The 12224-nt window shown below is 47.2% G+C and overlaps 1 protein-coding gene across 14 annotated transcripts in view; it reads left to right on the top strand.

The window, feature by feature from the left end:
* The window catches only part of TRAK1 (trafficking kinesin protein 1), a 181810-nt gene that overhangs the window by 160942 nt on the left and 8644 nt on the right, over window positions 1-12224 (top strand). For 8 of the 14 annotated variants that reach the window (XM_072793212.1, XM_072793213.1, XM_072793205.1 and 5 more), the window contains one exon: window positions 5059-5406. In XM_072793212.1, the coding sequence (XP_072649313.1) occupies window positions 5059-5406 (348 nt within the window). The remainder of the gene's footprint in view (window positions 1-5058; window positions 5407-12224) is intronic. The other 6 variants (XM_072793206.1, XM_072793216.1, XM_072793211.1 and 3 more) reach the window with 2 other exon arrangements.

The raw sequence follows: 12224 nt of genomic DNA, 5'->3' as shown, positions 1-12224 counted from the left end.
GAAAAGGAATGGCTCTTTCTTTTTTTTAATTGTTTATTCAGTTGTGAGCTTGGTGATTGTTTCCTGATCCATAATTATGTCTGTTTTTCGTTCAATAAAATCTTCCATTTCTGCAATTTTACTTTCTGCCTTTCTTTTCTTTTTTCTCCTTTGTCTCTTAAAGCTCATTGGAATTTATCATCTCTATTTCGTCTGATTTCTGTATTTGACTTTGTGTTTTGTTAGATCATCCAATAATATGTCTTTGGATTTATTTTCCAAGCATATTGCAGGAAGAGATTTTTAAAAATTTATTTCAACCAATTCATCTTTTTTTTTTCTCTTAATCTTGTGACTTAGCAGTATTTTTTGTGTTAATGGAATAAGAGGAAATCCCATTAGATATGCTAGGTCAGTTTCATCTGTAGTACCCTGCTCATCAGGAAGCTAAATCACCACCATTATTAAGAAGTCATGTCATATCACTATGGACTGTAATACATCTCATGATAGAGATCCCTCTCCTTCATTCTGTAGTTCTCTGACTTCTCAGCTATTTAAAATACAATGCGTATTTTTTCTTCCTTACCTCCACAATTATATTTTGATTACTTTGTTTAATTTGACAAGATGGACTGCTGACACAGAAGTCTGCCTGACATGGGGTTCAATGTAGCTCTAACTATGGCAGTAGATAAGGGAAAGAAGGCTCAAAAGGGTAACTTATTTGTGAAATAGGGCTTATATCTGCCACACAAAATTGTGGTGAGGAGTAAATGTGATTATGCCTAGCGCCTAATGAGTACTAATTAAAGCTTAGGTTCCCCACACTTGCCCCTGTTTCAGCAGCTCAGGTCTGAAGGATGGCCTTACCAGTGTTGAGAACCCAAACCAGCATTGTGCTGGGGCCATGTTCTTACATCATCCTTTTCCACTGGCCCATTCAGAAACTGATAGGATTCCCTTGGTCTTCAATGGCTCAGGTAAATGTACCTGAGGTGAGGTCCCTGGAGAATGTTGGCTGGGATCACAGTAGATAGCCAATCTGGGTCTTCCATCTGTGTCTCCCTTACCTATTTAATTCATCTTGCTATCTGCTTATTGGTGTCAGCCAAAATAGCTGGGCTAGGTGTTTAAGAAGGTTAGCACTCTTGTCTCTTCATCTTACCTTAGGGTTTTTAAGCAAGCGAAGAAAACAAACCTTTTCAGACTAGAGGAGAGAGAGCAGCATGAAAAAGATGAGTCAGACAGTATTTTCCCCCTATATTTTGCTCTTTCTTTGTGATTAATTAAAATCAAGATGGTTATTTTCCAATAAACAAGTTAATATGTAATTAGAGGAAAACATACACTTCTCAGTTAAGCTAGACATTTGTCCAGCAGGGTAGTTCTAAACTTTAACCCCGGTACTCCTCTGACATACATGAATTTGGTTTTCTCCTTTTGATGATACAACAACTTTTAGAACAGTGGCCTATGGAAGGAAAGCAAACAGGGAAAGGCATGGTGACCATAATTGTTTTCTCTGCTGTCCATGCCCTTGTTTCACAGAGCTTTATCTTGGTGCCAACTAGGAACATGGAGGCTCCTCTCTTTCCCTGACCCCAGCTGCCTCCTCGCCAGGGTGGCAGGGAGGGAGCGAGGGGGTGGTAATGGGAGGTGGCTAATAGTACAGTGATTCTTCTGCTTTGTGCTTGACAAATAAAGGAAGCCAGGCCAGGGAGAGGAGGATAGGAAAGAGGCAGCTAAAGCTCTGAAGAGGATGGTGTTCATATTTAAATTTTAATCTGTGCTCCATCTTGTATTAAAGGCGGAACCTCAGGCAGCCAGGAGATCAGTAGGATTCCTATGACGTTCCAGGCAGTGGCAGGGGAAGGGAGTGAGGTGTGAGCCCTTTTGCCTGGGTCCTGGACTCAGGAAACCCTCCTGGGGCCTTAGAACCAGTTGGGAATGGAAATGGTCTGTGAGCCCCACAGCCTGATGTAACTCAAATAATGGGGTTGTAGCGGCTTTCGCCGATGCTCACTTTTGCAGGATGGAAGACACCTGTATGAGGATTGAAAAAGCCAGTCAGATGTGTTATTGACCTGGTGTCTGAGACACACACAGGGAAGACCTCCTCACTGCAGGCGCAGAGACAGTGTATATGATTAGGAAGATGAACACTGGAGCCAGCAGGGATCTGAATCCCAGTTAGCCACCTGCCAGCTGTGCAACCTCTGGCAAGTTATATGACCTCCCTGTGTTCACTCACCTCATCTGTAAAATGAGGACAACAGGGTTATCATGATGATTGAGTTAATAAATGTAGGCCTCTTAAGAGGGGTGCCCAGCACCTAGCAAGTGCTCAGTAAAGGTTGGCTGTTTTCTACCCGAGTAAGGGATGCCTGAGGTGGGATGGGGCTGGCCAGGGGGGTGGTAAAAATACAATTCCAATGTATCTCTCAGCATAATCTTTCCATTGTAATCTCATGAAATTCCTTTGGGCTCTGCATATTCAGGGAAGGCAAATAACCCCACGAACTTCTGCAGCATCTTGAATTCCAAACAGCAAACCCTCTGTATCCTTGTTTCTCTCTCGAGGCCATGCCTGGGGTGGGGGGAGAGATACGGGCAGTTTGCTAAACAGATGGAGGACCAAGGCCCACGGGCCTGCTTTCCAGCCTTGGACCTCCAGCCTCCCTGAGTTCTATCCCAGTGTACTGTAAACACCTCAGCCCCCTTCAGAAGGGTGAACGCCTTCAGCACTTGACTTTCCAGCATCTGTCAACTTTCCCTCTCCTCCCCTTTCAAAAGTAGAGGTGACGTGGCCACACCGTACCTGGAGATTTGTCATCCTCCTCATAAGAGCATGTGAGTCCTGAGCTGGATGTCACAGTGCCTTGTTAAGACTGTAGTCTTAGTATTTTAGCCAGGAATGTGGCTGTGTGTCCAGAGGACACACAAACAGGGGGCTCATTATGTATCACGAATGGGGGTCTCCAGAGGTGGGTTGAGAAACTCCAGCAGCAGCAGTGTCATGTGTGTTCTGGTAGGCCTTGGACAGCCACCTACAACTTTCGCTGCCCACCATTGATGCTTCTTAGTGTGGGTTCCCAGCTGGAGCACTGATGTCCTTGCTTGTTGACAGACCTGTAGACTTTGGGCAGCAGGCCATGTGAGCTTACGAAAAGAACCTGGCCTTGGGCACGGAACCCTGGCTCTGCCACCATGACTCAGGGACTTTGGAAAATTAAGTTCAGTGAACCTCAGTCCCCTCATTGGGTGCTGGGAGTTGTTGATCCCTGGCCCCACCCATTCAATGCCATTAGCACTCCCTGTTTCCCCACAGTTGTGACAACCCAAAAAGTCTCCATCTGTTTATCACATGTCCTATTTGGGGCAAAACCATCCCTAGATGAGAATTATTGCTCCAGATGTATCTTAGCATCTAGTGAGAGAACAGGCTTGTGATGCTCTTTTGTCATAGTTACCCTCTTATTATCTCGTTTCTTTTGTATTTAGAATATTTTTCTACTTATATGCAATAGATTCAGGCTAAGTAGGTTGCCGTTGTACTTGTGCACACTTAAATCTGGGACAGACCTCCAAGTGGGTATGTTGAGACTTCCTAAACATGTGTTGGCGGTGTGTACAACATTTCTCTATAAAGTGAATGTGAGATTGCCCACTTCCAAAATCCTTTCAAGACTCGTTGGCTGAGGTTGCTTCCCAGAAAGTTCCTTCCTGACAGTATTTTGAGGATAGCACGCTCACTGGGCACACCAGAGCATCCACAGCGCCCATTGAGGGGGTTCTCTGCATCTAGTTCATGTCCCTGACCCCAACGCCTGCCACCATTCCCTTCCCTTTTCTGTTGACACCTGAGCTGCCAGCTCCTGGCATCCCTGGCTCCCCTGGCCCCCCCTTTCTGACATGCCCTGGAGAGGTTCTTGTCTGCCCTACAGAGGACAGTCTTCATAAACCAGTGGTAACTGGGAGGCATTTGTGCGGAAGGCTCCTTCTTTCCCACACCTGAGAACCGCTCTCAGAGTCTCACTCATGAGCGTAGAGTGTTCATCTGTGTGGCTAAGTAATTCACCTGTAGAACGGGGATAGACACCTAGGCTCATGGGCCATGTGAGGTATAAGAAATGTCCCAAAGGGAAGAAGAGTTGCTCTGGCAAATGGATTGTACAGAATCCCAGGACATGCAACATACTGAAGGCTCTGGACGCTCCTTAGTACCTCTGCTTCTCAACCCAGGTTTGCTAAGTGTACTCATTCCTGGAAAGCCTCTCTTTGTGAGTGTCCATGATAGCCGTGAGGTCCTCAGGGACACCTCTCCGGTGTTATTACAGACCTTGCGTGAATGTCATCTGAGTCTCGGGGTCTGGTGTCACTGAGGAGATCTGTGTGGACTTCATGTGCTCGCCAATCACACCCGGGTAGCATCATGCCCTCTCCAAACCTGCAGGGTTTGGGATGCTGGCAGAAGGCCGAAACCCTAATAAGTAAAGGAGGCGAAGGTCATGCCTATGGCTTACCCCTGTGTGCTACTCCAGTTTCCTTTTACTTTTCTCTTGTGTGTCCCAGGGTCCGTGCAATATTGTCTTGCTCCACCTCTGCTGGCGTCTCGCCTGGCCCCAGCAGCAGGCACTTGGCACAGAATCAGGACGTAGGCACCCTGTTTTGAACTTGTCTTGCTCATTTTTCCTCTCTGTTCCTATGATTGATGGGGTGTTGGATCTGGGGATTGACATCACTAGGCTAAAAAAGTTTGTCACCAAATTTGCCACACCATATGGCATGAGTTTTACTTTGTGAAAAGATGAGTTTTTGATTCCTTGACTTAGTGCCCCTCCCAGGCGTGGTGAGTCATCAGCCCCTGTGATGACTCAGGGGCACAGTAGCCAGGGCCGGGGCCACTCCACCAGTGTCCCCACCAGAGTTCACCCACCGGGCTCAGGGCCTGCCAGGGGTCAGCTTCCACACTCCAAGGGTGGTGACAGCCATCGGCTTAGACTTCCATCCTAACCCTCTCTTCTCCCTGTCCCCCGTATCCCCCACCTGCCCCCCACCTGCCCTTTCTCCTGCAAGGCTCCGCCACCCTTCACCACTGGCAGCAGCTGGCTCAGCCCCACCTCGGGGGCATCCTGGACCCCCGGCCTGGTGTGGTCACCAAAGGCTTCCGGACACTGGACGTTGACCTGGACGAAGTGTACTGCCTTAACGACTTTGAAGAAGACGACACAGGTGACCACATTTCCCTCCCGGGCCTAGCTACCTCCACGCCAGTTCAGCACCCAGAGACCTCAGGTGAGGGGTCCCGAGCACGCGTGACTGTCTCAGGCAGCAGAAGTTACCCACGCCGGCCTCAGGCTTTCCCCGAGGAGATGCAAGAGCCGCCAGCGGCCGAGAAGGAGGAGGAGGAGGAGGAGGGGTCTGGTGAGGGCACCGCAATAGGTCCTGTAAACCTGGCACCTTTACCAGAGGCCAAGTTCTGGGCCATTCTCACCTCTGTTCCGAGTACCATCCGTAGTGGCTCTCTGTCTGTAGCTTCCGCTCGTCTGTGTGGGTGATGATGAAAGTTTTCCCATCATGCAGTTTTGTTTTTTTTAATGAAGAATCCAGTGCCTCCTTTTTGTAGCGAATGGGTGTAGCTCTCTGCCTGTCTTGGAGGTGATGGCCCAGTGGGTCTCCTGATGGGGGAGCAGGAAAGGCTGCTAAACAGAAGTGAATTGTTGCCTCCCAGCCTGCCTCGTACATCAGCTCCTCTGTTCCTGCTGCGGGTGTCTCCCCGAGTCTGGGGTGGGGGGCAGATTCCTGAGTCCCGCAGTGATTTCCAAACTGAGCTGAGTAGGGTTGGGCATTTTAAGGGGAAATCAGGAGCACTGGATCACTCAGATGGTGAGTGAGAGAATCTGTTACCTATGAGGAGCATCGAAATAGGAGGAAGGCTGGAAAGTGTTCAGGATTTCCAGACAACACGGGGATAGATCAGCCTTTTCACGTTTCTAACTTCAATGAAGGAACTTCTTTCCAGCTTATACATGTGTTCAAAGTGGATTTTTCAAAAGTGTTTTAGCAAAGCTCTTTGACCCAACAAACCCGAGGGGAATGTCAGTAAGGTTTTCCAGAGACAGGACCCCAGATAAATCTGGAGAAGAGCTCCAGCTGGTTACCCACCCCTGCTGCCCCATTAAAGATATGACCACGAGTTTGCAGAATTATACTCTAGGCATCATTGGGGTGAAATGCTTTGGGCTCAGGGACTGGGGACCACAGGGGTCATGTCATTACTATTTGCCCCAGACTTCCTGCCTGCCCCCCCCGCCCCACACACTACAGTGCTAAGAAGATGAGGAGGCTCTCTTGTGAGATCAGGGCAGAGACTCTGAAAAAGATGAATTCACCCAATGGTCGTCATCCTGAGGGCATCCCAGAGTTACTAGATTTGAGAGGACCTGTATCTTTGTGATTCAGAACTTTCATCCATGGAGGTCACAGTGCTCCCATGAAGTACAGGGCAAGAGAGCCGAGGTGCATGATGGCACTTCCCAGGCTAGGTCCAGGTGCCTGTGCCAAGGGACTTAATTTGAATCCAATGTTTCTGTTTCCTTTGACATAAACTTTAGAGATATCACCAAGTAAAAAGAATTGATTTAGCCCATAAGTTTATGGTTTATTTATTTAGTCTTTAGCAATTAAGTTGCCAGAGTAAGCTTGCAATGGAATGAAAATGTTTCTTATTTAATATATTTGCACTGAAAAGAGGGAGACCAGCCATGGTATTGTTACTTCCCCTTGTTCTCAGCACCATTGTCCTTCAGGAAGGCAGACAGTGGTCCAGGAAACCCAGTGTCTGCTGAGTTTGGTGGCCGAAAGGGTAGGAATCATGTCAGGTGTGATGACCCCTCCCTGCAGTCCTGCAGGTGGACCAGAAGATAAAGGCTAGAACTTTAAAGAAGCACTATGAGGTGTGTCTTCAAGAAGTTGTACAGAAGGAATAAAATTTACCATGAAGTTAGCTAAGAACTTCTCTCAGAGGTCAGAGGGAGAGAAGGGACCAGAATGACAGAAGTCCTGACCACTTTCCTTACCATAAACAAAGATGTGTTTATTGCTTCTTTCCTCCTTCCTCAAACCTGCAGCAAACTCATCCCGGCAACTTTGAGGAGAGGCATACAAATCTAGAGAGTTGAAACTTAGAGGGATCCCACGTGGGAAGTATGCAATCAAAAAGAGTTCTATAGATTGCTGAAAGTAACTCAGGCAAGGCCTGATCATTTAGACCAGAGTTCTTTTGGGCTTGTCTTCTAGGTCAGACTTGTTAAAAGCTCAGTGCTGAGGGGATCAGTGCCAACAGTGATTTGGCTCTTTTTGCCCTATTGGGAGTAATAGGACCCTTTTGATGACTAGAAGGTAAGAAACATGTCACTCAAAGTAAATCACCCCAGAGGCTCCACGTGGCATTATATACACAGTCGTGAAGCCACAGGTAAATAGATGAGCTTCAGCAAGAAGGACTGGGGCATTGTCTGTCTTGAGATTTATACTCAGGCTAGTCTGGTCCCTGCCTTGGTTCACCCTTGATGCTTAGGCTTTTCTGTTGCCAGACAGCACAGTTCTGGGAGCTACCACCTGGAAATACTGAGTAGGGACAAACTCTGAAGGCAGAGGTGTAGCCTTTTTTTCTTACAACTGATACTTTGGAAGGAAACTGGGGAGACCTGTTATCTAGCACCTGTTAGCTCATGGTGAAAGAGTTCTGGGTACTGAAAAAAATTTATTAATATATTTTAATGTATTGTATCACTCTTTGCTGATTTTTATAATCCCCTGTCTTAAAAAACATGATTCCTTGTTTTTATATTTGTAAATAATTTAGATGATTAAAATGGATTGTTTAAAACAATTTTTAGATTATAGTTTTACTTTTTCAGTGATGTTTTATGTATTAACTCATATAGAAAGTGCGTGCAGTGTATCAGAATGAGTTATTGTACTGTCCATGTTCTGCATTTTAAGTATTTATGTGTAGGAAAGAATCAGCATGCAGGATAGGATTAAGATATCAGAGTTTTAAAGTCATGCAGTTAAGTTGGGAGATGGTTGGTTGGACAGTTTAGCTGAATTTTTTGGGATGCCATGTGATCGATCCTTAAAGGGGAGTAAGAAATAGGATTAGAGCAACATAGAAGAAAGTGAAGGTCAGTTTATTTTCATACTCATACACATGAAGGCCACTCGGGTGGGGGGACCTGAAGCAGGTTCATACCAGTCACGGTGCCCGTCTGGCAGTGGCCCTGCAATGTCATCATTGGGGCTGAGATGCAAAGGTGAGTGCTGAAAGCAAAAATCACATTTGGTCAAACAGTCCTTGAAAAATCCCCTGAAGCTACAGCATGTGGACCCATTCCCCCCCCCCTACTCCCCCAGCACCCCAGGCAAAGGCCAGGAATTAGCTCCTTTGAAGCTTCCTTACTTGATGCTTAGGTCCAGGTTCTCTTCAGTGGTGGCTGCTGAGCAAGGCCAGAGAAGGAAGAGCATATAGGGGAAAGGAGCCAGAGGGGCAGTTGGGCCAGCTGCATATTACCTCAGTGCCTATGCAGGCCAGGAGCAGGTTTGAGCAGAGCCCCATAGCCCAGTGCTATCCTTTCTGTCCCAGGTCCCAGGTGGGTCCTGAGGGAGATTGGACATGGGGGCCTGACAGGTCTGGAAGGAAAGGAAAATTCCCTTCGATTCACAGATCCTCAGGTGTAGGAAGGTTCCTTTTTTTTTTTTTTTTTAAGATGTTATTTATTCATGAGAGACACAGAGAGAGGCAGAGACAGGCAGAGAGAGAAGAAGCAGGCTCCCTGTGAGGAGCCTAATGCAGGACTTGATCCCAGGACCCTGGGATCATGATCTGAGCTGAAGGCAGATGCTCAACTGCTGAGCCACCCAGGCACCCTGGAAGGTTCCCTTTTGTCTCCGCAGAGAGAGCTGACAATACATTCCCACTCTGGTGGGAAGACTTTCCAACCCAGCCTTTGTTCTGGAGCGGTTATAAGAGTTTGGTCCTTGTGGACAGGGCAGAAGGTCTGCTCATACCCACCTGTGTTCGGCAGTGCTAAGGGAAGCCCCTGTGCCCTTGCATCAGGATACCTATAAAACCAGAGCAAAACAGGAGAGCTGCAACCTGGAAGTAGAAAAATGAATGAAGAGAGGTCATTCACTCCTCCCAAACCAACAATTGGAGTCCACCCTGCTTACACTTTCCTGAATGAGCCTGCTCTCCTGGAATGCTTTTTTGATGGCATCCTCACCTCTGAAAACCCATAGGAGGACCCTAAGCTCCTCTAGGAGCACCTGCATGGACTGCTGAGGAGTGTGCACAGGTGGCTGACTCTTGTCTGTGTAGGAGGGAGCCCTGGAGTGGGTGTTGACCAGTGAGTGAGCTCTCCAGTGGTACTGCCTAGAGGCGGGTGGGGAAGCACACTCCTGAACTGGTGTGGAAGGCACTTAGCACGAATGGGTCTTAGCTTAGCCAGGCCAGCTCTCCCACCGGTGGGCATCTGCCACAGAAGGAGGGACAAGAGATCAGGGTATAGGTAGGAGTTCGGCTTTGTTGGCATCCAAAGGATCTTTTGCATTTTGCCCCTTTTACATTTCAACCACATTCTTAAAGAATCCCTTTTTCTCCAGAAGATATTTTAGTGGCCACTTGTGGGAATTTCTGTCCTTCTCTGCACGATGCTGTTAGATTGTTCATCTGTTAAATTACATACTACTTAGATGAAACAGGGAGTAGACAGCTTGGCACAGTGGGAAAAATTGACTTAATTATTTTAATTTGCAAGAACCAAAAATAAGTTGTACAGAAACCAGAAAAAGATGTTATGTGTTTCAAAAATCTCTATGATAGAAACCTCCCAGTGCCTGCAGGTCTGTGTCTGCATCAGGGGCTCGGAGGTCCCTGTCAAGCTGTAGGACCAGATGAGGGCTGTGTTGAAGAAATGTTCAAAAGGCAGAGAAAGAGAGTTAGCAAGTCCATGTTAAGCCTGGAACTAAAGGTTAAAAAAATACCACACTGTAACACTGTTTGGCTTAAAAACACTTTTATCTTTTTTTTTTTTTTTTTTTAAGATTTTATTTATTTGGCGGGGAGATTGAGCGCAAGCAAGAGAGAGGGTTAGAGCATGAGCTGGGGCAGAAGGGGCCAAAGGAGAGGGAGAAGCAGACTCCCACTGGGCAGGGAGCCAGACAGGCTCTCGATCCTAGGACCCCGAGATCATGACCTGAGCCAAAGGCAGGTGTTTAACTGACTGAGTCACCCAGGCACCCTTATTTTTTTTTAAAGGGAGAAAATTATGCTACTTTATCAGAAACTGTTCTTGATTCCTCATCCCCCAGAGGAAAACACTTGTTAGAGCAGCGTGAAGCCCAGACACAGTATTGATATTAATGGTGAAGCCGTAGGCACACAAAGGCTCTGTGGAGCTTTGCCCATATGCACTCGTCACGGAACTTTTTTTTTCCCCAGAAAAATTCATGGGCAGAGTAATATAAAGAAGTGACAGAGGGACACCTGGGTGGCCCAGTGGTTGAGCATTTGCCTTTGGCTAAGGCCATGATCCTGGGATCCTGGGATTCTCACATTGAGCTCCATGTGGGGAGCCTGCTTCTCTCTCAGCCTGTCTCTGCCTCTCTCTGAGTGTCTCTCATGAATAAATAAATCATTTTTTTTAAAGTGACAGAAAAAGTCTTTTAAAGGATTTTTCTGTGTTCTGACATTTTGGTCTTTAAGGAAGAATTCAAAAGCATTGCTTTTGCCTTTTTATAATGGACAAGTATCTGACAGGCAAAGACCCCCCTTGTCCTCCCCATCCCCCACAAACACACAACGTGATTACTCTTTGAACAAAAAAGTAACAAAGGCATTAGAAACTAGTAAAAAGGTCAAAACAAAAAGCACCAAAAAAGGTATAGATGCTCTTAGTTCAAGCCACACCCATAAACTAGATGGCCAGTGGGTTCTGTTTTGCTTGCAGAGAAAAAGGTGGGCCTGTGGGCACCCCTGTTGATGTGGTGGCAGCCACTGGACTGTAGGGGGCAGAGGGGGGAGAGAGTGAGTGTGTGTGTGTGTGGGGGGGGGGGTTGCTAAATTGCAAAGCATATCCAAATCATGTGACAGCAGCTTCACACTAGGTGTTGAAGTTAAGAAAAGGAAATTTGTCAGGGGCATTTGGTTCATTTTACACAGATTTGGCCACTTGGCATGAGGAGGGTGAAGAGAACATGGGAAGCATTCAGTGCATCCCAAAGACAGTACTCTTTTTTCAAGATTTGGAGATGCATTTGTAATTTTTATTTTTAAGAAATTATTTGTGTTAGCAAAAAAAAAAAAAAAAAATAGAAATAGGTTGGGTGTGTGGCATGCTAGGTTTCTCCATCCTCAGAAATCCCCTTGAAAGCATCGTCGTACAGGTGTGTATTTTGCAACTCCCCTTAGAAACCTCTAGATGCAGGTATACATTTTGGCATCTATGTGGGCTCATGTGAGGGCTCTTTTAAGGGCTGGGTGCCGTGATGGCCTTCAGAGGGGCAAGTTACTCCTCCCAGCACAGTACCAGTCTGCCTTCCCTGTGGGTAGGAAAAGGAAAGGTGGTTTGAATGGACTAAAATGCATGAGTTGGTATCTACAAATCCCATCATGTGGATGGGAGACTGGCAGAGTCTAGGTGATGCTTTGGGTCCCCACCAGAGCATCCCAGCCTTGTCTGTGCTCCTTTTCCCTCCTCATAATTAGAGCAAGGGGCCCTGGGGAGAGCAGTGGGCTTTCCTGGCCATGTTCCCTGGAGGCCCGAACATTCCACTGAGCAGCCATGACCTAGACCCGCATAGCATGCTTGCAGATACCCCATAGTGTAGACCCAGGCCCACCCAGGGAGGAAGCCCCAGCTCACTGGATACTGTGTGCCCTGTCAGGGCACCCACCATCACTGGTTGCAGCTTTAGGATCTCAAGTACCCAGTTTGCAGTCAGTCTTGGGCACCCTGTGCCCCCACCCTCCCCCCCTGCACCCAGAGGAGCACAGCCAACCAGAACAATTTACCAAGTGCACCTATTCCAGGCAGAAGGCCCACAGGATCAGATCGGAGAGCAAGGGAGCAGGGTGACCCTCACCCTTAGAAAGCACTCGTATGCCGCCACCAGCAGCTAGCCAAAGGGTGTGCCTGCACACACAGCCTGTTTCCAGGAAAAAAAATTTTGCAGGCTAG

Source organism: Canis lupus, chromosome 22 (genome assembly GCF_048164855.1).
Source record: "Canis lupus baileyi chromosome 22, mCanLup2.hap1, whole genome shotgun sequence".
NCBI classification, from domain to species: domain Eukaryota; kingdom Metazoa; phylum Chordata; class Mammalia; order Carnivora; family Canidae; genus Canis; species Canis lupus.
This window is presented reverse-complemented; position numbering and strand designations above follow the sequence as displayed.